The 24,134-nt window shown below is 41.6% G+C and overlaps 1 protein-coding gene and 1 long non-coding RNA gene across 5 annotated transcripts in view; one reads left to right on the top strand and one right to left on the bottom strand.

The window, feature by feature from the left end:
• The window catches only part of vps13c (vacuolar protein sorting 13 homolog C), a 93,595-nt gene that overhangs the window by 57,395 nt on the left and 12,066 nt on the right, over window positions 1-24,134 (bottom strand). For all 4 annotated transcript variants that reach the window (XM_062023006.1, XM_062023024.1, XM_062023016.1 and 1 more), the window contains 34 exons: window positions 23,939-24,048; window positions 21,921-21,980; window positions 21,786-21,845; window positions 21,627-21,707; window positions 15,787-15,844; window positions 15,571-15,698; window positions 15,344-15,450; window positions 14,592-14,766; window positions 14,443-14,505; window positions 13,001-13,142; window positions 12,834-12,934; window positions 12,611-12,753; window positions 12,338-12,530; window positions 12,146-12,260; window positions 10,947-11,083; window positions 10,699-10,831; window positions 10,514-10,631; window positions 10,297-10,429; window positions 10,114-10,186; window positions 9,933-10,033; window positions 9,710-9,863; window positions 8,107-8,186; window positions 7,961-8,020; window positions 7,728-7,875; window positions 7,543-7,659; window positions 7,360-7,463; window positions 5,978-6,145; window positions 1,782-2,086; window positions 1,575-1,722; window positions 1,398-1,506; window positions 1,190-1,317; window positions 965-1,127; window positions 815-894; window positions 544-603 (listed from right to left, as the gene is read on the bottom strand). In XM_062023006.1, coding sequence (XP_061878990.1) covers window positions 544-603; window positions 815-894; window positions 965-1,127; window positions 1,190-1,317; window positions 1,398-1,506; window positions 1,575-1,722; window positions 1,782-2,086; window positions 5,978-6,145; window positions 7,360-7,463; window positions 7,543-7,659; window positions 7,728-7,875; window positions 7,961-8,020; window positions 8,107-8,186; window positions 9,710-9,863; window positions 9,933-10,033; window positions 10,114-10,186; window positions 10,297-10,429; window positions 10,514-10,631; window positions 10,699-10,831; window positions 10,947-11,083; window positions 12,146-12,260; window positions 12,338-12,530; window positions 12,611-12,753; window positions 12,834-12,934; window positions 13,001-13,142; window positions 14,443-14,505; window positions 14,592-14,766; window positions 15,344-15,450; window positions 15,571-15,698; window positions 15,787-15,844; window positions 21,627-21,707; window positions 21,786-21,845; window positions 21,921-21,980; window positions 23,939-24,048 — 4,055 coding nt within the window. The remainder of the gene's footprint in view (window positions 1-543; window positions 604-814; window positions 895-964; window positions 1,128-1,189; window positions 1,318-1,397; window positions 1,507-1,574; window positions 1,723-1,781; window positions 2,087-5,977; window positions 6,146-7,359; window positions 7,464-7,542; window positions 7,660-7,727; window positions 7,876-7,960; window positions 8,021-8,106; window positions 8,187-9,709; window positions 9,864-9,932; window positions 10,034-10,113; window positions 10,187-10,296; window positions 10,430-10,513; window positions 10,632-10,698; window positions 10,832-10,946; window positions 11,084-12,145; window positions 12,261-12,337; window positions 12,531-12,610; window positions 12,754-12,833; window positions 12,935-13,000; window positions 13,143-14,442; window positions 14,506-14,591; window positions 14,767-15,343; window positions 15,451-15,570; window positions 15,699-15,786; window positions 15,845-21,626; window positions 21,708-21,785; window positions 21,846-21,920; window positions 21,981-23,938; window positions 24,049-24,134) is intronic.
• On the top strand, window positions 21,565-24,090 carry LOC133631044 (uncharacterized). Its single transcript, XR_009821389.1, has 3 exons — window positions 21,565-21,714; window positions 21,793-22,004; window positions 23,984-24,090. It is a non-coding gene; the product is annotated as an uncharacterized LOC133631044 (long non-coding RNA).

The following is a 24,134-nucleotide window of genomic DNA, read 5'->3' as shown; positions in this document are numbered from 1 at the left end:
TATGAGTGGGGCCCTTTTGGATTTCCAATAATTTAAGTAGGATTTAATAAAAAATAAAAAAAACTGTCATTTAAAAAATAATAATACATGAAAATCAGTGTTGTGATTAATTATTAAGGCTCCAATTACTTCATATCAAATATTCCACTTTGACATTTTTTGGGGGAAAACATTACATATTTTGTGCTTTTGCCATAAAAACAGGATTTTGACCAAAAGGGAATAAAACATAAAAAAAACTTTAAAAAAACTTTATATCATCAGATAGACCTTCTAAAGTTGAAATAGAGATTCAAGCGTTGAATAGAAAAAAAATTGATGATTTATTTAAAAAATGTTTATGACAGAGACCCATCCAGGTACCTTGGACCAAATTTGAATAGAGACCTAAAGGTTCAAAAAGTTTATATACTGTACTGGTTTTGAAAATAAAAAATATAAAAATGGTAGAAAACGCATGCTTTGATTTTTCAGTTTGCGGTTCTCAGTGGAGAAAATCTAATGTTACATTTTCTCATACGTATTTGTATGTACTGTACTCACGTTAATCATTTGCTCTGTGTTCTTGTACACGCTGGAGAAATTGGGTCCGTGGCGATCAGCCTGAAGTTGTGGAAAAATCGTTAAGATAAAGACAGTCCGAATTTTTACTTTGCTGTCAACTAGGTTGGCAGCACCTACGTCCCACAATACACCTGGTGCTAGGAAAGGGCATAATAATCCATGGTCAATTTTTCTCAATAACCAATTAAGTCAAATTGAGTGCCTTGCCCATCCCTGCCTGGTGAGATCAGGTGATCAGTGATGTCATCACCTTGAAGTACTGCACTTTGAGCAGCTCGGCTCCAGACCCCACCGATGAGTTGACGAGACACAGCGGCTCGCCGTTGGCGTCTGGTGCCACGGACAAGGGGTGTCGACAAAGTTAGAATATGAAGTAGGTGAAAAGAGGGCAACCGCTGACCTTTGAACTCCAAACAGGTGAGGAGCATCTTCTTGATGTAGGTGGTGGCACAGGTGTCGTACTTCCTGACTTTAGTGTCCACGCCCAGGTGAGCAAGGGTGAAGACCAAGAAAGGAGATTCCTTCTGCTCGCCGGGCTTCTTTTTCTTCACAGTCAGCAGAACCTTGAAGGACAACCTATGTCAACCACCATCCAACATCCGGCACCCTCACGCCGCCACACTACCTCTTGGACTTCAAAGTTGAGCAGGACGTTGACGGTGTTTTCACAGGGACCGCCGTTAGCGATGGCGCCGCCGCCAGGTTCCGATGGCAACGTCACCTCTACCTGCCGCTCTGCAAGCTCCGCAGTGTCTGTGGATGCAAATAAATGGTCCAATCACAGAAGAGAAGAGATTCATTTTAACATTACCATCATCTCCCATCATGCTCACCTTGAGGTTTGCGTGGGTTGGCGTCCATTTTGTGCTCCCTGCTTCCTTCTCCAATGTTCTCCAGCAGAACCTTCATCAGCACACTCACGTCTTCCTCTCCTAGACCCACCTGGCGGACACACCTAACGTGAGTGTCGCTGCGACCACAAAGCCAACACTACACCCAAGAAGTGTTACCTTCAGGGACCGCAGGACTCCTTGGACGTGGACGCCGGGGATCTTGGTGTACCAGGCGGCGGCCATGTTCCTGGTGACGAGGAGCTCAACGTTGATTGGCTGCAGGATCTCAATCTCTGGCAGTGAGGAGTCTTTGCTCAGCGTAGTTCTGTGGAGGAATGCCGGTTCAGTGGCGTTTGGTTTCTGATGCTGACGTGTAGCGGCTACCTGGAGAGCTTTAGCTGCGTCAGACGAACGTCCATCTTGTCCACCACGGCCGGCAGTGAGAAGCCTTCGGCTGGCAGCAAGGAGAAGCTGTTCGACACCTTGATGAGACCCAGATCCACTACCACGGCATTCTGGGAGGTGGACGACTGGGGGATAATGATGAGCGGCGCCTTCAGCTTGATGTCCATGGACAGACGGAAACTCTTCTGGGCAAAGTCGCGAACGCTGGACGCCGCTTTCTCAGCTGCCTGAGCGGTGGCGCTGCTCAAAGCTTCTTTGGCCGTCTGAAAGTTGTCGACAAACATCTGGAAGAAGAATCAGAGAGGACAGGCAGACATGACGCCACGAGATGAAGACCTCCAGAAAAGAATGCCGGTTGATTTCCTGCTTCAAATATTAGTCTCATCTACAATTCATGTCTGCAGTTGTTTTTATGGTGTGAAGTTCATATTTTGTCTCATTTAGCTGTATATCTCCCTGTTGTACACCAATGTTTGCTAGCGATATCAAGATTCAGTTTATACTGTTTATACTACAAGAGATGTATTCATGTAGTTTATTAATACTATTAAGGATATTTTAATAAAGCTAACAAATAAAACCAAAGACGTTATACTGTGGTCATCCGTGTCCAATAAAGCACTTGGTTTTCCCACACAACAACTAACTTTTTAGTTTCGCAGTGTTTCCCACACATTCATTTATTTGTGGCGGCCCGCCACGAAAGAATTACGTCCGCCACAAATAAAAAAAATTTTTTTTTTTGTCCTGTCCAGCTTCTCAGGCAAATTATATAGTTGATGTAGATGCCCATATAGGCTGTTCAGATTTACTTTACAAAAGAGAAGTGTAGGATACTTCTCTTGTTGCCTTTTTTGTATTTGACCACTACTGTTTTCTGTTTATTTGTTACTGACTGTGGCAGGACACCTCTGCCTCTGTTTCACTTTATGTTGCTGGTAAATAATATGGTTGTAGTAGTAGGCTAAAGTTAAATTATTTAGTATGCACTAATTAAAGGGGCAGAGCTTTAAGAGACATTATAGCTTTTATATTTTATAAGATATATTTTTTGTAAGAACCACAATTAACAAATATATTTCAGTGAATAACTTATTGTTTAAATCTGTATATAAATATGTACATAAAGTGTTGTAATTATATTGTAAAATGGATGGATGGATGGACGTTTAAAACAAAACTGTTATTATTAATTAGTAAATATACATTTTTTGAGCCTTTTTAGAGAAAATCATATCATTGTAGTAAATTATGCAAATTGCTCGATGATGTCATTGTGACCACGCCCATAGCCACGCCCACGCCCCCACTGCCACAGGTATCTTGGCAGTTTATGGGAAACACTGTTTCGGTTATGAAAATCGAGAAAAAAAAACGGTGGATTGGACCAACAATCACAATATTTATTACAAAGACTTAACATGGTGTTAGTTTATTTGCACAGCCACTTCTTCATAGTTATATATACACATAGCAACCTTGCTTTACGTCTAGTTCAGCTCTCAAAAACTACTAATATAGTCGAGAATAAAGTTTCTCAAACAAATCAAATGTTCAAACAAACATTTCACAAAGTGATTGCTGCAGACACAAGCATGGTCTGATTGTATCCCACAAGATGATGAAAATTATATTTATAAAAGCCTATTTCTTTGACGAACTTTCGTTTTTTCCCTGACTTTATTATCTTTATGAACCACTTCTTTCCCGGCTCCATCAAAGCTCTTACCTATCTCTCCATTTCAACAATTGGAACATCCAAGAACAGAACAGCAATACCGCATTTTCTAAATAAAACTCTACACTCCCTTGTTTTAATGCTAAGCTCAAGCAGCTTGACCATCTTGCAAATTAGGCTGTGAAGAAGAAATATTGTGTCATACGCAACCCAGCTATATTCATGCTAAAAAATAAAAGGTTCTAGATCATAACTTTGTCCCAAAGTAGTCTTTAGGGTCTCTCACAAGATCGGCCATGAGTAGTAGTGTTGTTGTTGTTGTTGTTCAAGGTAAAAGCGAACGTTTTAATGAGTCTGTTAAAGTAATACACCGCCGTATGCTTAAAATGAGCAAAATACGTAAAGGTTACATGTTATTCTGAATGTGGCTGTTACTATATACACTATATTGTCAAAAGTATTTGGCCACCTGCCTTGACTCACATATGAACTTGAAGTGCCATCCCATTCCTAACCCATAGGGTTCAATATGATGTCGGTCCACCTTTTGCAGCTATTACAGTTCCAACTCTTCTGGGAAGGCTGTCCACAAGGTTGCGGAGTGTGTTTATAGGAATTTTCGACCAGTCTTCTAAAAGCGCATTGGTGAGGTCACACACTGATGTTGGTCGAGAAAGCCTGGCTCTCAGTCTCCGTTCTAATGCATCCCAAAGGTATTCTATCGGGTTCATGTCAGGACTCTGTGCAGGCCAGTCAAGTTCATCCATACCAGACTCTGTCATCCATGTCTTTATGGACCTTGCTTTGTGCACTGGTGCACAGTCATGTTGGAAGAGGAAGGGGCCCGCTCCAAACTGTTCCCACAAGGTTGGGAGCATGGAATTGTCCAAAATGTTTTGATATCCTGGAGCATTCAAAGTTCCTTTCACTGGAACTAAGGGGCCAAGCCCAACTCCTGAAAAACAATCCCACACCATAATTACTCCTCCACCAAATTTCACACTCGGCACAATGCAGTCCGATATGTACCGTTCTCCTGGCAACCGCCAAACCCAGGCTGGTCCATCAGATTGCCAGATGGAAAAGCGTGATTCATCACTCCAAAGAAGGCGTCTCCACTGCTCTAGAGTCCAGTGGCGACGTGCTTTACACCACTGCAACGCTTTGAATTGGACTTTGTGATGTATAGCTTAGATGCAGCTGCTTGGCCATGGAAACCCATTCCATGAAGCTCTCTGCATACTGTACGTGGGCTAATTGGAAGGTCACATGAAGTTTGGAGCTCTGTAGAAACTGACTGTGCAGAAAGTCAGCGACCTCTTTACACTATGCGCTTCAGCATCCGCTGACCCCTCTCTGTCAGTTTACTTGGCCTATCACTTCGTGGCTGAGTTGCTGTTGTTCCCAAACTCTTCCATTTTCTTACAATAAAGCCCACAGTTGACTTTGGAATATTTAGGAAATTTCACGACTGGATTTGTTGCACAGGTGGCATCCTATGACAGTTCCACGCTGGAAATCACTGAGCTCCTGAGAGCGGCCCATTCTTTCACAAATGTTTGTAGAAACAGTCTCCATGCCTAAGTGCTTGATTTTATACACCTGTGGCCGGGCCAAGTGATTAGGACACTTGATTCTCATCATTTGGATGGGTGGCCAAATACTTTTGGCAATATAGTGTATACTGACAGCCTGTATTATAAAATGTTGATGGAGGTGGATGTTTTTTAGCGCGCTTGATAGGCGGAATAGAGCGAATACGATTTGCTCCATTGTTAGCTGACTTTTGTAAGCGTTTATTTATTTACGAGTTAGAATGCATTGAAAAAAGAAAAACATGTGTTCTTGTCTTACATAAACATTGTGAATGATAAACAGCAATTCCCCTTTAAAAGAAAATTGATTCTTCATGAATCCGCCTGGATGAAGCAGGAAGTGAAGAAGGAACAGGCAGGTCATATGACTGTGAGGGGTTAATGTATGGAAGTGCTCTCAGTTATGTTTACGGGACAGTGGCTGGTTTAATTATTTAAAAAAATAAATTAAAAAAGACGCTCAAGTTCAAGTATAATCCGGCATGTGAGATTTGAAAGTCTGCTGTTGAAGTGTCACTTAGATTATCTAAATGAACAATTCGCAGCTAACCAAGACTGAATCAAAAATCTTAGATGATATGTTAGATCTATAAACAAAAACAGGCTTTCTTGGACCAAAGACAAGCAAATGATTACTGGGGTGTGAAGGTGTGATGGGGTGTCGTGGTAAGGTGTGGCCGCATGCTACAGGCTATACCTCGTCAGCAGACGCACAATGAAAGCTAAAAGAAGCCTGAAAGGACAAAAGACATGACAAAGAAGACAGGAAGTGTGAGCGACAGAAGGAAGGGGCGCAGGAGGGAGAAACCTTCGGCCGGTTCTTCAGCACGTGTCAGGATTTGAGTACATGACCACGCGCTTCTGGGTATGAATGTGTTTGTGTTTGTGTGCAGTTGTCTGACCAGCAGGGACATCAGGAACTTGTGCAGGTAGACGATCTGAATGCAGCCCAGACGCATGGTGACTTTCCCGTCCACCTTGGACATGTCGCTGTAGTTGTCCCCCTCGGTCGCCCCCGAAAACAAGAACATTTGGAAGCTGAACACCTCCTCCCCCATGATGGAAACCGCCTGGTGAAGAAGGACAGGATGCCAGTGAGCAATGAACAATTGTCCTCTTTAGTGTTGTTTATGTGTCCCACTTGTTTTCATGTGTTTTTTGACCTAATATTTTTGAATCTGCACTGCAGCCACATCATTTGCCCATTGTGGGATAAATAAAGTCTATCCTCTCCTATAAATCAGGGGTGTCCAAACTTTTTCCACTGAGGTCCGCACACTGAAAAATCCTATCATGCGGGGGGCTGTTTTGATATATTTAATAATAAAAAACAATACAATATATAGATTTTTTTTCACCTTTTGGACTCCCTTCGAGTCATAAAAATCTTAAAAATAAGTTATAAAATATATTTTTTTTCAACACTTAAATATCTTGATCATTAAATCCACTTCAGATCAACTTTCGATCTATCGGTCAATATTAAGTGGATTTTTATAATTTATGCCTTTTGTGTTAAAGAAAACTCGGTTTTTAATGTCAAAAACACAAAATATGCAATGTTTTCCTAAAAAAAAATTCTAAATGAATTATTTGATCTGAAGTCATTTGAGCTTTGAATAGGTCAATATTCAATAACAACATTCATTTTTATTCATTATTATTTTTGAGTAATGACAGTTAAAAAAAATTCCCACCAAAATCTTTAGGGATAGAAAAGGGCCCCACCCACATAAGTGTTAAAAATAAGTTTGATCTCGATTATACGTTTTTAAAAAAATGTTTGGTTTTATACTCTTTTTGTCAAAGAAAACTTAGTTTTTTATGGCAAACACACAAAATATGCATTATTTTCCCCAAAAAACATTTCAAAGCTGAATTTTTGATGTGAAGGAATTGGGGCCATGACTAGGTCAATAATTTATAACAACATTAATTTTGATTAATTATTATTTTTTTACTAATGACATTTTTAAAGAAAAAAAAAAACAGACTGCATAGCAGTTTAGCGTTATTAGAGTCAACATTGCATTTTTTTCTTGTTACATTTCACCGGTCTGCTCTGTCATGCCACTTTTTAAGGTTTTTTTTGGAATATTTTTTTGAATGGGCCGCGGGCCGTTAAAGAATTAGCTGCAGGCCGCAAATAGCCCTCAGGCTGCACTTTGGACACAACTGTTATAAATAATAAATACACAAACAGTAGTAAGATAACATTGAGGTTCAGAACTGCGGTGAGCAAGATGTAGTGGGTGGTTCTTCATGGGTACTCCAACAAACAGACCTTGGTGTGAATGCTTTGAGGGTTGACGTCTCTGACCACAATGTCTCGGAGTCGGGCAAACACCTCCGTCTGCTTCGCCTGCACCAGCACTGACGCGTCAATACCTGCAGGGCGGCGACAGTCATGCGCACAAACATCACAGCGACAAAAACAACCCTAAATTCTTCCCTTCATATTTCCTACCTTGGACCCGAATGTCGGCGATGCGACGACGGTCGTCACACACCTCCACGTGGAAACATCCCAACATGGCAAACAACTTGAAGCTGAACGCTTCAACATTTTTAACTCCTTTGGACACTGGAGGGGCAGTTAAAAATCTTAGCTTACTGATGGAATGTACAAGCACCAAGCATCTTCCGACTCACCCGTCCGGCCCCGTCCCTTTTCCACTTGCTTCCTTGCATCAGGGTTGCGAGGAGAGAGCAGCTGTGGTGGCATCGCGCTGGTCAGGAAGTTGATGGTTGCAAGCAACGCTTTAGCATGAAGGAGGAAGTCCAGGGAAGAAAACTCCACCTGCAGCAGAGCGACACCTTGAGGTCCAGGCTGCACGGACAAACATATGGCTTGTGGTAACCAGGGAAGCGCTTCTTTGTCCCACCTTCAGCGTTTGTACGGTGTTATTGAACAGTGTTTGGAAGCTGGGCCCGCTAGGATCAGCCTGCACGACGACATGAAAACAGTCAAAGCGGCGTCATCTTTAGTGTCTCAGTGGAAGGGACTCCTGTGTGTCATTTTGTTACTTACCTTGATGAACGCCACCTTGAGAAGATCCGTACTCTGCTGCTCGGAGCAGCTGATCAGGTGAAGTGGAGGACTGCCGTCATCTGCAAAGTCAAAATATGCTGCTGTGATTGTCCAATTAAATATGGCTTGACAGATCCTTTATTAATAACCCTGTCACATTACGCTTGGCTCTCCATTTCAGGGCCAGCAAGGCCTTCTCTGCCGGCCTAAACACTTTCAAAAGCACTGACATAACTTCACTTCTAGTATTTGTTCCATTAAACGGCACTCGTTATTCCATACAGTCTATTATTCTTCATTTTGCAGAGTGTCTTTTGACTGCACTGCTAGATTTTTACGTCCAATCAGATTTCATCTTGTATGTGTTGCCATGTCAAAGTACTGTGCCCAGGGCCTTCAGAATTAGTAGCGCAGGCCGATGTCACTTGAGGGGGACCTATGATAAATTTAGTCTTTTCTGACTTACAAATGTTGTTACAATGTTGGATACTCATGTTTAACAATGTCAAAGAACCAAATCATGAGGTTCATGTATTTTGGCGTGAACTTGCTTGTAGTTTTGGATGCCTTTTTCTGCAGGGTTTTGCAGTCTGGCTACGTTGTGACTTGGGGGGCCGCATTGGGCTTGTCAAATGATACGAAAGCATGTATAAATCAAAAAGATGATTACTCATTTAACACATAAACCATAAATCTTAGGTCAGGTTAATTCGTAAAATAAGTACTAATCAAATATACCGCATAAGAAGGGACTTATTAATAACTTGAAAATACATGTACATATAATTATGTGCCGAAATAAATACACTAAATTAATAATGAATATGTTTCTTAACTTAACTGTTCATAAAATTACAGCTTTACCACTTTAGTCATAAATTCGGCGCTTAAACTTCTCTATGACTTTAGGTCCAGACATTTTCTGTTTGTTGAGATTGTCATTACTGCCACAAGTGGGAAAAAAGTGAATTACAACCGAGTACTGCTGCGGCCTATACAGAGAAACATATATTTTTTGGTGGCCATCTATGGAGTCCTCGACCACAAATATGTTTTTTCAATGTAGATTAAACTCATTATACTGTAGATCCCCTTTATCTATAATACCAATGGGCCTGTTTGTTAAACTAATTAGATTTCTAAACTATATCATTGATGTTTTATATAATTGTAACGTGACAGTGGCGGTGTTAGGAGGTGGATTAAGCCGGTTAAAGCCCATGCACGAACTGCACCGCACAACACCGGAGCGGAGCTAAAAACAGCATTTACTCGACTGGACCACTTGGTGGAAATGGGATTTTAAAAGTTAAAGTACCAATGATTGTCACACACACACACTAGGTGTGGTGAAATTATTCTCTGCATTTGACCCATCACCCTTGATCACCCCCTGGGAGGTGAGGGGAGCAGTGAGCAGCAGCGGTGGCCGCGCCCGGGAATCATTTTTGGTGATTTAACCCCCAATTCCAACCCTTGATGCAGAGTGCCACACAGGGAGGTAATGGGTTTGAACTCACGACCTACCGATCTCAGGGCAGACACTCTTACCACAAGGCCACTGAGCAGGTCAGGTTTAGAAGTTTCCTAGCAGATGTGTTACCTGGAACATCACAATAATCTAGCGCGACTGTGCGCAGGTAGGATGTGATGCTCAGGTCGAAGCTCCGACTCTTCCCCTCAGCTCCAAGCTGACAGACACTCAGCGACAGCACCGTCTTCTCCTGGTCCGCTTGCCGCGTCAGCTCCAACAGCACCTGAACGCAACACTGTTGCTTTCACCTGAACTGGACGGAGTAGAAGGAGGCAAACGGCAGCAGACGAACCTCTTTGACCTCAAATTTAAACTGAAGGTCTGTGAGATCTTCAACAGCCGAGCGCTGATGCTCGTCATCAGTGGACTTCCCGCTGGCGTCCTCATCGGAATCTGACACGCGACAGAATTGATCCCAATGATTATACATTAGAGTAGGAGCGTCATCATCATAATTACCAACAACATTAAACCTGTCTCTGCCGTGCTGAGGAGGGCGGGGGGAAGACTGATCGCACGTGGTCGCGATTCCGCCAATGAGAGCACCTGCAGAAGGAAACACGCCCCAATATAGTCAACGATATCTATCAATCAAATAAAAGTTGAGTTGCCCTAATGAAATGCTATTGAAATATCTAATGTTCTAGAATGGTTACCTTCTCAGTTGGAGTGGAGGGGGTGGAGCCCATGTGTGGCAGAGGAATGCTGTCTACCAACTCCATAATGTTTTGGATCTTCTGATCTGAGATCTTCACGTGCAGGAGCGGCAGCTCGCCTGAAACCTTCAACCTGCAGCACGAAGAACAGAGCGGATGAGGTCGGAGGTGTGCGAGCCAGTCATTGGCAGTGGCGTCAGAAAGGTGGGAAGCGTACCTGGGCATTCTGGCGTCATTGTCCACCATACACTTTGACAAACGCACAGTGAAGTCCAGCGGCTGAAGGATGTGCTGGACGGACGAACTCTGCAACCTAGCTGACTTCCAGGTCTCACCTGAGCAGGAAAAGACAGTGTGACGCCTTCCCCACAAGCAAAGTTGTGTGCGTGTAAGTGTGTGTACCTGACTTGCTGTAGAGGACTTGGACTCTTCGCAGCTCTATGTTGTATTGCTCGTACGCCCGATCCATGATCTCCTCCAGAGACGAAAAGGATGGCGATAACGTCTGATGAGCGTTCTGCTCCACGCTGTTGAACTGCCACACATGGTGTCCACACGTTAAGCATGCACGCTCTACTCAGTGTGTGTGTGTGTGAATGTGGTCTACAAGGGAGGCCACGCCTACATTGGCTCATTCATGTGCGACTCACTTTAAGGCTGCCAAAGTCGACAATGATGAGCTCAGACGTGTTGCAGTAGAATCCTGACTTGGGTAGCAGCAGATAGGACGGACGCAGGTCTATCCTCAAGTCCAGAACCTTCCGGGTCTCAATGATGTGGGATAAACCTGCAAAGAGCTGAAACTGAGCTGAACTGGGTCAGAAAGCTAGATCAGGGGTGTCCTAAGTGTTTTTTTTAACGGTTTGCAGCACATTCCTAAAATACTATTAAACAAAAAAAAAGTGGAATAAAAGAGCAAACAGGTGAAATGTAACAAAAAAATGTTGCAATGTTGACTAATAACACATAGCTGCCATACAGGCTGTTTTTTTTTGTTTTTAAAGCTGTCCTTGCTTAAAAAAATAATAAGAATCAATATCATTGTTATGAATTATTGACCTATTCAAAAGTTCAATTGCTTCACATCAAATATTCAACTTTGAAATATTTTTTTGGGAGGAATATTGCATATTTTGTGTGTTTGTCATAAAAAAATTGGTTTTCTTTCAAAGATTAAAAAATAAAATAGATCTAAATCTAGAGATTAAGCGTTGAAAGTAAAAAAAAATAAAAATTGTAATTTCTAATTTTTAACACTTTTAATTTTGGTGTGATTTTTTTAAACGATATTTGCCCAAAAAAGAATAATGAATTACAATAAATTATGTCATGACATTGACCCATTGAAGCCTCCACATTCCTTCAGATCAAATATTTTATTTAGACATATTTTTGGGGGTAAAATATTGCCTATTTTGTGTTTTTGCAATAAAAACAGGGTTTTGACAAAAAAGGCATAAAACAAATTAAAAAAACCTTTATATCGACAAGCTGATCTAGAGATTTAAGCATTGGATAAAATCTTCTGTTTTTTTTTAATTACATGAGCATTTTTTAAAAACATTTTTAAGACTGAGACCCTAGCGGGTCCCCAGAACCGAACTTGAGAGAGGCCCTAAAGGTAAAGAAAACCAACTAAATATTGTATTTGTTTGAAAAATATCAAAATGGCCCTTGCATGCTTTGATTGTTCAGCGTGCAACCCTCAGTGGAAAAAGTTTGGACACCCCTGGGCTAGATCATCAACATTCTAAGGGGGAGGAGACGACAGATTGAGTCTAAATTTCCCCTAATGAAGCCTCCAGGACAGTTCTAAAGCTCCGAGAACCTGTAGAACAATCTAACCAACCTGTTGCTGTTTTTTCTTTAAACTCCTCCAGTTTGGAGAGGGTAGCAGAGGTCAAGACCTCCAGATCCACACCCTTCCCCATCTTGAAGAATTCCACCAAACTGTTGACAGTCATCTGAGGAAGGAAAACAACCAGAGAGATGAGCAGTGATTCTGCGATTTTGACACGCTGACTGCAGTGTTGGCGTTTACAGCGTCGTAGATGATTTCCACGGGCTGCGAGTCCACCCTCAGCAGCTGGTCGGCGGCGCTCTCTTCTGGGTTCAACTCAAAGGTAAAATTGAGCAGTGAAGAGGTGGAGTCACCTACTGAGGCAATGAGCGAGGGCACCGCCCCCTGCTGCAGTAAGCCTGTCACATACCAGTGCTGCAGGGCCGCCTCCACCCTGCAGGGGCACACAACAACACACGTCAGCGTGTAGACACGGTCACATTACAGGAGAGTCCAACGTGTGACCTCACACACCTCATGGCCTGAGCTCCAGGGCGCTGAGAGATTTTAGAACTAAGGTCAATCATCTGGACCTTGAGGATCTCTGGGACGTCCGGCTGGTCTCGGACTGTCACCGAGGTCCTGCAGAGCTGGAAGGTGACCACCACGGCGACGTACTGCGGCATGAAGATGAAAGAGATCAGATGGATATGGACACGGCGGACGAGGACCCACGCAGCCCGGTGGGCGTGTCTACCTGTTTGGGTAAAGTCAGGTTGTGAGAGCTGCCGCTGTAGCCGATGGCGGTGTAGAGCTTCTCCTTCTCCTCTGCAGTCATGATCCCGTCCAGAGCTGAACCTGGGGAGCAGAAAGACGCTGGCGTCACCTGACATTTTCCTTGCCGTCACGCAGTCGACCACCCACCCTCAGCCTCCTTGCTCTCCTCAGGATCCTGCTCCTCCTTCTTGGCCTTTCTGCTGAAGAAGTTGCTAAAGAAACCGCCTCCTCCCTGCTTCTGCCCCCCCGATGCCTTCTTGCTCCCCGGCTTCTGCCCTGAGCGGACCACCTGCACGAAGGGGAAAGATCTAAATACCTCGTAGCCTTATGCATCATCATCATAGTGTAAGGCTGGGCGATATGGCTAAAAATATATATCATGATATAAGTGTTTTATATCGGTCGGTATTGAAAATCATTTATATTTTTTATGACCTATCGAAAATGGTCCTTATCGAAAATAAGGACCAGGACTAAACATATTAAATGTAACCATTTCTTTTTACACATAACCTTCCATTATAATCCCCTCAGCTATCAAGGCAGAAAGGAAACAAAATGTTACCACAAACATGGAAAACAATCAATGTAAACACATTTCTAAAATCACATTGAACAATAACCTCTTAACATTCAAAAATAAGGAATATGTAAGAAATGCTTAATAAAGTGTAACAAAATAGTGCAAAACGTGAAAATGTAAACATAGAGAAACTCGAGAATAACAATTTTTTGCAGGTTTAGTGCTTGGAAGGAAGTAACAGCTGTGCTCTAATGGTGGTGTGGTATTACTGATCTTGGTAGGGACGAGCCACTTAATAAATTTACAGACCAAACTGGTCTGACTATGATCCGTTTGAAAAAATCCCCCCAAAAACTGCCATACTGTTAAGTTTTATTTATTTATTCGGTCTCTGCAGCACTCATTTTTACTTTCTCTTCTCATTCCATGTAAAGAATCAACAGCGAGACAACAATACTGATAGTTGATACTGTTACCTGATTGGCTGTTAGCGTGTCACTCCCACTGATCTTATCCTGTGTTGCTGGGTTACTATAGAGCCGCGGCCCGGTACCTGTCCGCGGACCGATTGGTACCGGGCCGCACAAGAAATGTAAAAAAAAAATAATATATATATATATATATTTTTTTTTGTAATTAAATCAACATAAAAAACACAATATATACATTACATATCATTATAGATCAATACAGTCTGCAGGGATACAGTCCATAAGCACACATGATTGTATTTCTTTATAAAAAAAAATAAAAAAAATAAATAAAATAAAATTTAAAAAACCCGGTCCGTGGGACAAATTTTCAAGCGTTGACCGGTCCGCAGCTACAAAAAGGTTGGGGACCACTGCTATAGAGCGACTGCCTTCGTTCATGCAACCAACCTTAATCGCAACTTCAGAACTTTCTTCTGACATGGAATTTAAAAATATCATCGAACTTAGACTTAGACATTTTTTAAATTTGTATACATATTTTATACATTTTTAGCATGTTTTTATAGCTAATTACGTGTCTATCGCGATATGTATTGATATCGTTTTATCGCCCAGCCCTACCATAGTGTTACCTCCATCTGAGCTTGCTGGCGAGCCAATGTGATGCTGAACACATCCAGAACTTTCTCCAGGTCCTGGCAGAAAGACAAAGAAGTCACATGAGGCTGTTTGATCCACTGAGAAGGCAGGGGGGCGGGGGTGTCCATGAAACTCTTTGGACCTGAATGTGGCGCTCGGTGTCGGCGTTGAGCTTGTTCTGGCTCAGTACTTTGGTCTTGTAGGCCAACTTGTAGGCCTTCACGTTCTCGCGGTGGTGTCTGATGTTGGACCAGGACCACATGCGGCTGGTGTGGCGGATGTGGACCTCCAGGATACTGTTGAAGGCGTAACGCCACCTAGTGGAAATGAGATCGGGAGGAGATTTAGATTTTAGCCACCGTTGTTCCAGCGAATTTGAAATAAAATATGCATGCTGCTGTGGTATAATTTCCCTCATTTGGACAAAATGGAACACCTTAGAAATTACTAGCTTTGGCATTGGTTCTGTTTGAAGAAATTAATCACAATGAACGCACCTTGTGTTTTATATCTATGCACCCCCACACACACATATATCATTATTAGCCTGGAGAGAGAGAGAGAGAGAGTGGAGGAGAATGTGTGAGCTTGGCACACACGTCAAGTTAACTTTCAGTTTCGATCTCTGCCAAGACGTTGCAAACCAAGGAGGACAAACGCAGATGAGGGGGTTGTCCATTTTAGAAATTGCTTCGAGCTTTAGGTAGCTAGGTTCTCTCAATTGTTAAACTTTTATTATAGCCACCTCTCATCATTTTAAACAGCCTTAGGACTAAATAATCTGGTAGGAGTCTTTCCTTCTATGAGGGAGGGTCCCTATACTGCAACTACCCCAAATGTCTCAAATCTATCCCGTACTACGTGATGTGATGTTTGCTTTAGTGTTGGACTGACCAGACTTTGGCGTTGGCATGGATGGGAGTTTCAGGCCTAAACTTCCTGTAAGGAGCGTTCTTCACCATGCGGTCAATGGACTCCAGCATCTCCACCATGGTGGCATACTGCACATGACAACAGACAAACATCTGCACTGAGCCAGTATGCATTCAAGTGATGGTCAAAAGCTGCTAGTCATGGACAACAGTGGTCATGTGACCTCAACAGTCAGGCAGACATGTTACCTGAGGTCTGGTCATCTCTATAGCGATGTCCTGCACCTCCAGGTGCAGCTTGGCTTTTGGAGATTGCAGTTCCTGCTCGGCGTTTGGGTTGATGCGCATTTTGGCGGACGCAAAGATGGGTTTAAATACTGAAAAGCACAAACAAAGCGACCCATCGGCCAGTAAGATGAGGCGAACGATGAAAAGGAGACTTGGCTGAGTTGTTGGTGGACTCACTGTAGTGATATTGAGGTAGCTCTTGATCCTTAGTGCTGATCCCACATTTCAACTTATCCTGCAACACACACGATTAGTTGGAATTACAACGCATCACACATAATCAATGCAGAAAAATGGCATGTGTTTTATTTAGTTAGTATTAATTTGATCTTTTACAGTGCTAACATCTAATGGCTGAGCTAAATTGAAAATAAAAATGTCAGTGTTTTACATACATTTATTTGTGGCACACGACCACTAGATTTGTCGCTACCTGTCCGCCTTTACTCATAAACACATTATTACGGGACTGTCTGTCAATGTAGCTTGTGGCGGCATACATCATATCTCCACTTCTTAGCATATCTAGTACGTACCTGGTCTGTCAGAAAATAAAATGACTCAGCAGGAGGGATTAGTATTTATCAAGCTTTAAATAAAAAAAAGACTAGCGATAAATCCATCAACTTATTTTTTTCTAAACATTTTTGTTTTGCTCTTCATTTTTACTTGTTGTCTCTTCCACAGCATCCAAAACATGACATGCACATGCGTCATGGCCAATTATACACATTATAGGATGACACGGCAGCCCACTGCCACAAAAAGATTATAGTCCTGTGCAAACCATTGAGGGTGATGTGAAATCATTAAATGTAAAAAATAATCCTACTACATTGTAAATCATGATTATGATAGGAGACATGGAAATGTTTCACAGCTGCAGAACCCTTCATGTAATGCAGGATTAAAAATGTTTTTTACATTTCAGGCAAATTGATGCACTTTAAATATTTTCTGTAACAGACTAATAAACAATGTTGGTAAAGTTATTCTTTGTTGTAAGTTGATCTATATTTTTTTTATTTTTTTAGGATTCTTAATAGGACTAGTTGTTAAAGATCCCTAAATATTCAGCATAACAATTAAATGGGGTTGGAGATGTCCTCTTGGGTGGGGTGGAGTTTGGCACTAATCACGTGGTGCCACCAGTACAACACATCTTCAGTTGTGTTCCCCGACGTCATTGGGCGTTTCAGCCATTTATCACAAGACACCCTCTGCCGAGGTTGGCCCACCACCGGCTGATCAGACCTGGGTGTGTGTCGCATGGTGGCACCACGTGGTTATTTGGCAGCCCATGCTGCATCCCTGCGCTTCAGCCACAGCCAGTGACTGCTCCGTTCTGCTGCGGTGGAAAGTTCTTTAATAGCCTTGCGTTGCGCCTGTCCTCTGATTCCTACTTCTTTCAGGAGCCTTGTGGTGGAACTGGCTACAAAGCCTCTACAGCCCACCTCCACTGGCCACACCTTCACGTTCCAGCCCCGTGCCTCTGCCTCAGCTGCCAAGTTGGCATATCGCAGCCTCTTCTGCTCGAATGCTTCATCGATGGCGTCCTCCCATGGGACCGTTAGCTCAACGATGAAGACACGGTGGCAGGATATGGACCAGAGGACCAGGTCTGGGCGCAGGCTGGTTGCTGCAATTTCGGGTGGGAAGATAAGCCTAAGCCATAAGACTACCCGCATTTCCCAATCTCGGGCTGCGTTCAGTGGGCCTAAGTCTGGAGGTGATGGCTTGGTCCGCCGTTTCTCTCCTTCCCGGATGAAAGTAGTTTTGCGTGGGAAGGTTGCCTTAGCATTTAGAGGCATGGCATTGGTGACCACTCTCTTATTCTCAAGTTCGGCAGCCAAGCACTTCAGTACCTGGTTGTGGCGCCAGGTGTATCTCCCTTGAGTCAGACTGGTCTTGCAACCTACCAAGATGTGTTTGAGGGTTGCTGGGGCTGTACACTGGAGACAGGCTGGGTCCTCTCCATACCAGAGATGTAGGTTGGTTAGAGAGGGCAGGACATCATATGTGGCTCTAATGATGAAGCTTAGTCTATTAGACTCCATGCTCCATATTTCGTTCACAGTGCACAGGTGTACTTTACAACAATTTTATAGACAGATTATACTACCTAATTTCCGGACTATAAGCCGCTACTTTTTCCCCTCGTTCTGGTCCCTGCGGCTTATACAAGGGTGCGGCTTATTTACGGCCTGTTCTTCTCCGACACCGACGAAGAGGATTTCGGTGGTTTTAGTACGCAGGAGGAAGACGATGACACAATGATTAAAGACTGACTTTTCATATACCGGTAGGCTGGTTATTTTGATAACGTACAGGCGAGCACTTTGTATTACTTTGCACCGTTGTATTATTTGTACTCTGCACGAATGCTGTTCGCCATGTCAAAGATGTGAAAGTTTGATTGAATGATTGAAAGATTTATTGTTAATAAATGGGACGCTTTGCGTTCCCAAACAGTCATCTTAGTCCCGACAATCCCCTCCGTGGTAGCAGGAACCCCTATATACTACGGTAATTACACATCAAAACCCTGCGGCTTATAGTCGGGTGCGGCTTATATATGGAGCAATCTGTATTTTCCCCTAAATTTAGCTGGTGCGGCTTATAGTCAGGTGCGGCTTATAGTCCGGAAATTACGGTATTTGCAGCGGAGAGTGGGGCGCAAAATGTTTTCTTCTTCCTAAGGGGGCGTAACAGAAATAATTGAGAAGCAATGCTCTAATGGCTGACCATGTTGCAGCAAGGCATGATGGGAAGGATCCATTACTGTTGTTTAAATAGAATAGAATAGAAAGTACTTTGTTGATCCCTGGGGGAAATTCAGCACCACAGTTTGCTCACAATAAACACTTGGGTATTTTTACATGTGAATAATATAAATACAGTCTATTATACAGCATTATTCACATGTGAATAATATAAATACAGTCTATTATACATTCAAGATAAATAAGGCAGTCTGCACCCCTTTTCAATTGCAAGTAGTGTTAGTAGATCGCACGCAACACGGCCCCTTTATAGTACACACTATTTTATGTATTGCACACCCTGTTTACCGCATACTTGCCAACCCTACCGTTTTTAGCGGGAGAATCCCGATATTCAGCGCCTCTCCCGACAACCTCCCGGCAGAGATTTTCTCCCGACAAACTCCCGGTATTCAGCCGGAGCTGGAGGCCACGCCCCCTCCAGCTCAATGCGGACCTGAGACTGAGTGGGGACAGCCTGTTCTCACGTCCGCTTTCCCACAAAATAAACAGCTTGCCTGCCCAAAGACGTCATAACATCTAGGGCTTTTATAGAGTGCACAACTGCGCACACAACATGGAGACGAAGCAGAAGAACGAGGAAATTACAGACATGGCGGCCGAAATGATATACTCATCATGAACAGAGAAGTTAAACAGGACAATACTGCCATCTAATGGATAGCCACTGGAACACTGAAATTCAAGTATTTTTTATTTTTTTCTATGTAAATAAAATAAAATAAAAAATATATATATAGCTAGAATTCACTGAAAGTCAAGTATTTCATACATACATATATATATATATATATATATATATATATATATATATATATATATATATATATATATATATATATATATATATATATGAAATACTCGAGTTGGTGAATTCTAGCTGTAAATAACCACGCCCCCAACCACGCCCCCTGCCCCCAAACAACCCCCCCCCGCCCCCCACCCCCGACCAAGACCCCTCCCTCTCCCCCCATCTCCCGATATTGGAGGTCTCAAGGTTGGCAAGTATGGTTTACCGCATGGTGTTTGGATCTTAGTAAACCATGCCCCAAATAATTCAAGCTAATATTTAAGATAATAACTTACAGTTGATGTATTTAAAGTAACAATGTAAACAAGCGTAAAACAATAATGTACAGTTTAGTGCAGGGGTGTCAAACACTTTTTAGCTCAGGGGCCGCATGGAGGAAAATCTATTCCCTAGTGCGCCGGACTGGTAAAATCTAGGCACGATAACTTCAAAATAACGACAATTTCAAATTAAAACGCCAGAAAAAAACTACACTCACCGAGTTTTCGTTTGATACAGTCACCGTATTATTGAGAAGACTTTGGATACAATGTTGTGCATAAGTGTACTTTATAACAATTTTATAGACAAATGATACTATTTATAGTCATGGCGGAGAATAGGGGGAGGGGCGCAAAATGTTTTCTTCTTTCTAAGGGAGCGTAGCAGAAAATAATTGAGAAACACTGCTCTAATGGTTAACCATGCTGCAGCAAGGCATGATGGGAAGGATCCATTACTGTTGTTGTGTATTTACTGGAAACATTTTCTTCTCTCCTTTTAAATTATGAATTTCTAGTTATTGAGTTAGTCCCTCCCGTTCCTCTACGTAGCCAAGATGGCAACTACAGAGGGAGGTAAATGGTCCATCGCTGCACACTCGGCCTTTACACTTCTCAATGGAAATACTCTAAAGACTAAGGGCCTGATTTACTGAGATCCTAACACCATGCGGTACACAACATGTGCAATATATAAAATAGCGTGTACTATAAGGGGGCGTGTTGCGTGCGGTTTACTAACACTACTTGTGTAATTGAAAAGTGGTGCAGACCGCCTTATTTAAAGGGGGATTTTACGTGTACTGTACGGGGCATCGCCACAAGGACACTCTTATTGACTGCATTGAATCTATTGACACCACTTTTTTTTTTCAAAACGCAAAAAATGCATATTTAGTAGAGATGTCCGATAATGGCTTTTTTTTGCCGATATCCGATATTCCGATATTGTCCAACTCTTAATTACCGATTCCGATATCAACAGATACCGATATATACAGTCGTGGAATTAACACATTATTATGCCTAATTTTGTTGTGATGCCCCGCTGGATGCATTAAACAATGTAACAAGGTGAGTGGGTAGGGGGTAGGGAGGTTGTATATTGTAGCGTCCCGGAAGAGTTAGTGCTGCAAGGGGTTCTGGGTATTTGTTCTGTTGTGTTTATGTTGTGTTACGGTGCAGATGTTCTCCCGAAATGTGTTTGTCATTCTTGTTTGGTGTGGGTTCACAGTGTGGCGCATATTTGTAACAGTGGTAAAGTTGTTTATACGGCTACCCTCAGTGTGACCTGTATGGCTGTTGACCAAGTATGCTTGGCATTCACTTGTGTGTGTGAAAAGCCTTTAAGGTTTATTGGCGCTCTGTACTTCTCCCTACGTCAGTGTACCACTCCATACAGCTGCGTTTTAAAAAGTCATAAAGGTTACTTTTTGAAACCGATACCGATAATTTCCGATATTACATTTTAAAGCATTTATCGGACGATAATATCGCTAATATTTAGGTTGTTTTTTTTCATATAAGAAGTATTTTAATAATACATATTATACGTAAATTAAACAAACGTCATTAAAAAAATACTAAAAGACACCAAATGCATCAATAGAATTTGTTTTCATTCGCCGCTTAATTCCTCTAGCAGCTATAAAATTATGTAGCTAAATAAACGATGTGTCTAATATGTTTTATTTCTGACCGTGCAAAATGTTGACACACACACATGTAGGACGGAGGATTCTCGTCTGTCCATCATCTGTCTGTGCAGCACGAGCACTGATCATGCAGCCGTGTGTGTGACTGTCAGTTTTCTCGTCATTCTGACATGACAAAAAGACGTAAAAGAGTGAAGAGTGTTGATAAATCACATTACGCGAGCTAAATTATCTATATTTGCATCTTCTTCTCCCAGTATTGTGGGCCTTTTGCTGATCAGCATATATTTTGTATATTGATGAAGACAGAGACGCAAAATGGATTGCACGCCTTATTTTGCTCACTTAACAGACGCAATCCACTTTGCACACATTTATTAGATCAGCTTTACGTGTGCTATCAAGTTTGCACGTGTTTCAGCATACATGTGAATGGGGACACAGCCATGCTCCCCTGTTTCCAAAGATTGTACATACTGTAGCTTGTTTGTGACCTCATCAAACTCACCACAATGTCCTGCCATGAGTCTTTGTAGAAAATCTGACTGTTGACGTTCCAGTAGGCGCACAGACACTCCAGACGGCCGAGCTAACAGGTCCAAACATAAAATGCATCAATGATGATAAGAACAAACAAACGAGATCTACACATGATTGAAATCGTCACCTTGTAGGTGATCTTTGCTGCTTCGTTGAGGATGCAGCACTTCCAGTTCTCATCAGTGGTCTAAGGGAAGACAAAGATGCAAGAGCAGGATGAGAAGACGTCTTCAGACCAAGAACACACACGGGCATGTCTTACCTGCAGGCTGAGTTCCGACAGAGTGACTCCCATGGACAGGGGGCGCTGTGGGTCAGAAACCTAAAAATCCACAAACATCTCCAGGTAAGTCAAGTTTCATGACCAGAGCACTCATAATCAAAGCCTTAATGGAAAGCTGGACCTCAACTTCAGTAGACAGTAGAGCTGGGTGATAAATCGATATCAATATATATTGCGATAGACACGTAATCGATATCAACACAAAGTGTGTTTCATAAAACGTTAAATATATATTTATATATAGTATGGACATACATATATATATACACACACACACATATATATGTATACATACATACATACAGTATGTACTGTATATATATTAGGGCTGGGCCATATGGACGAAAAAGTATATCTCGATATATTTTTACTTAAACTCGATATTCGATATATATCTCGATATATTTTTCGGTGAAAGTATACATATAAAGATATTCATTTTTGAGCGATATTCAGTGAAATTGAAGTGAATGACAACTGTACTGTAAACAGTCAGTGGCACATTTATTAACCCAGTTAGTCAAGATGGGTATAAACAGCACAGAAAATAAATTGTTTAAGTAGCACAGAATTACACAACATAAATAAAATAGAAAAATATTCTTTCTACGTAAAATAAATAACGTAGCTGTGCAAATAATACAAAATGTATCAAACTCTGATAAAAAAATACGTTTGCAGGCAGGCACTTTGTGATTTCACTTGCCTCTGATTGGCCTGTCTCTAACCAATTGTGACTCCTCATAGTAAACAACCAACCAATCATGGATGTTCTTATACATGCAAGCACGTCTTGGAAGGAGGAAGGGGAGGGGTTTAGTAGCCCATCAAGCGGGGGAGAACAAGGAACACAACAAATAAGCGGCGTTTGGTCATTTTAACAGGAAATAAATTATAGCGATATTACGATATTTTCTTAATTCATATCTTGTTTAAAAATATATCGATATATTTTACAAACGCGATATATCGCCCAGCCCTTTTATATATATATATATATATATATATATATATATATATATATATATATATATATATATATATATATATATATATATATATATATATATATATATATATATATATATATATATATATATATATATATATATATATATATGTAGTTTAGTTTATTATTTCTTTGGTCAGTGGTCAACAAAATAAACAAACAGTTTTACACACACACAGCTGTACATTCAAAAATTTAAAATGTTGCAGACCGAAAGGGTTTAGGCTGAAGTTGAACACTTATTGCGCCTAACCCTATAAACAATGTCAAATACAAGATGAGCTTCTAAAAAGTATAAAATTTCCTTTGCACAACATAAACACTGTTGAATTATATACACAGTAAAGACATGTGAAGCATCCCTGTACACATGTTAGTTAAACCTTTGTACCAATTATATAGTATATACAAACAATTATACTTCCATTATTATTCACACACACACAAACAAACAAACAAAAGGCGCTTGTCCCCACCAAGACCGGTAACACCACACCACCTTAGCCGCGCTCACCCTTTAGAGCACAGTCAACACTTCCTGGCACTCCAACTGCAGAAAAAGATCTTCTCAGGTTTCTCTATGTTTACATTTTCACACTTTGCACTATTTTGTTACACTTTATTGAGCATTTCTTACATATTCCTTATTTTTGCATTCTAAGAGGTTATGGTTGAGTGTTCAATGTGATTTTAGAATTTTGTTTACATTGATTTAGTGTTTTCCATGCTTGTGTTGACATATAATTTTCTTTCTGCATTGATAGCTGGGGGGATTACAATCAGAAGAAGGTTACATTTTTAATTAAAACATTTTATTGTCCTGGTATATATTTTTGATAGGTCATAATGATGACACAGATGATGAAACAGTTTTTAGCCATATTGCCCAGGCCGAGTAGACATAACCAAATCCTGACTGGAACTTTAACCTAAAAATTCCTACACAAGGCCCTGATTCTTAAGCCTGGCTTTAAAAAGCAAAGCTTACATCATCCTCGTAGCGCAGGTGGATGCTGCTGATCTTTACTTGCAGGTTCTTGATCACCTGGGTGGCCAGTTTCTCCATGAACGTGTCCTTCTTCTCCTCCTGAGGCTTTTCTGGAAGCAGCAAACAGAAGACTCCTCAGATCTAAACCCGGACTGACCAGACGCGGTCCTAGACAAAAGCTTGAATCAGTAAAACG

The sequence above is a fragment of the Entelurus aequoreus genome, linkage group LG02, assembly GCF_033978785.1.
Source record: "Entelurus aequoreus isolate RoL-2023_Sb linkage group LG02, RoL_Eaeq_v1.1, whole genome shotgun sequence".
Lineage (NCBI taxonomy): Eukaryota > Metazoa > Chordata > Actinopteri > Syngnathiformes > Syngnathidae > Entelurus > Entelurus aequoreus.
Note: the sequence above shows the minus strand (reverse complement) of the source record. Positions and strands in the feature narration are given on the sequence as shown.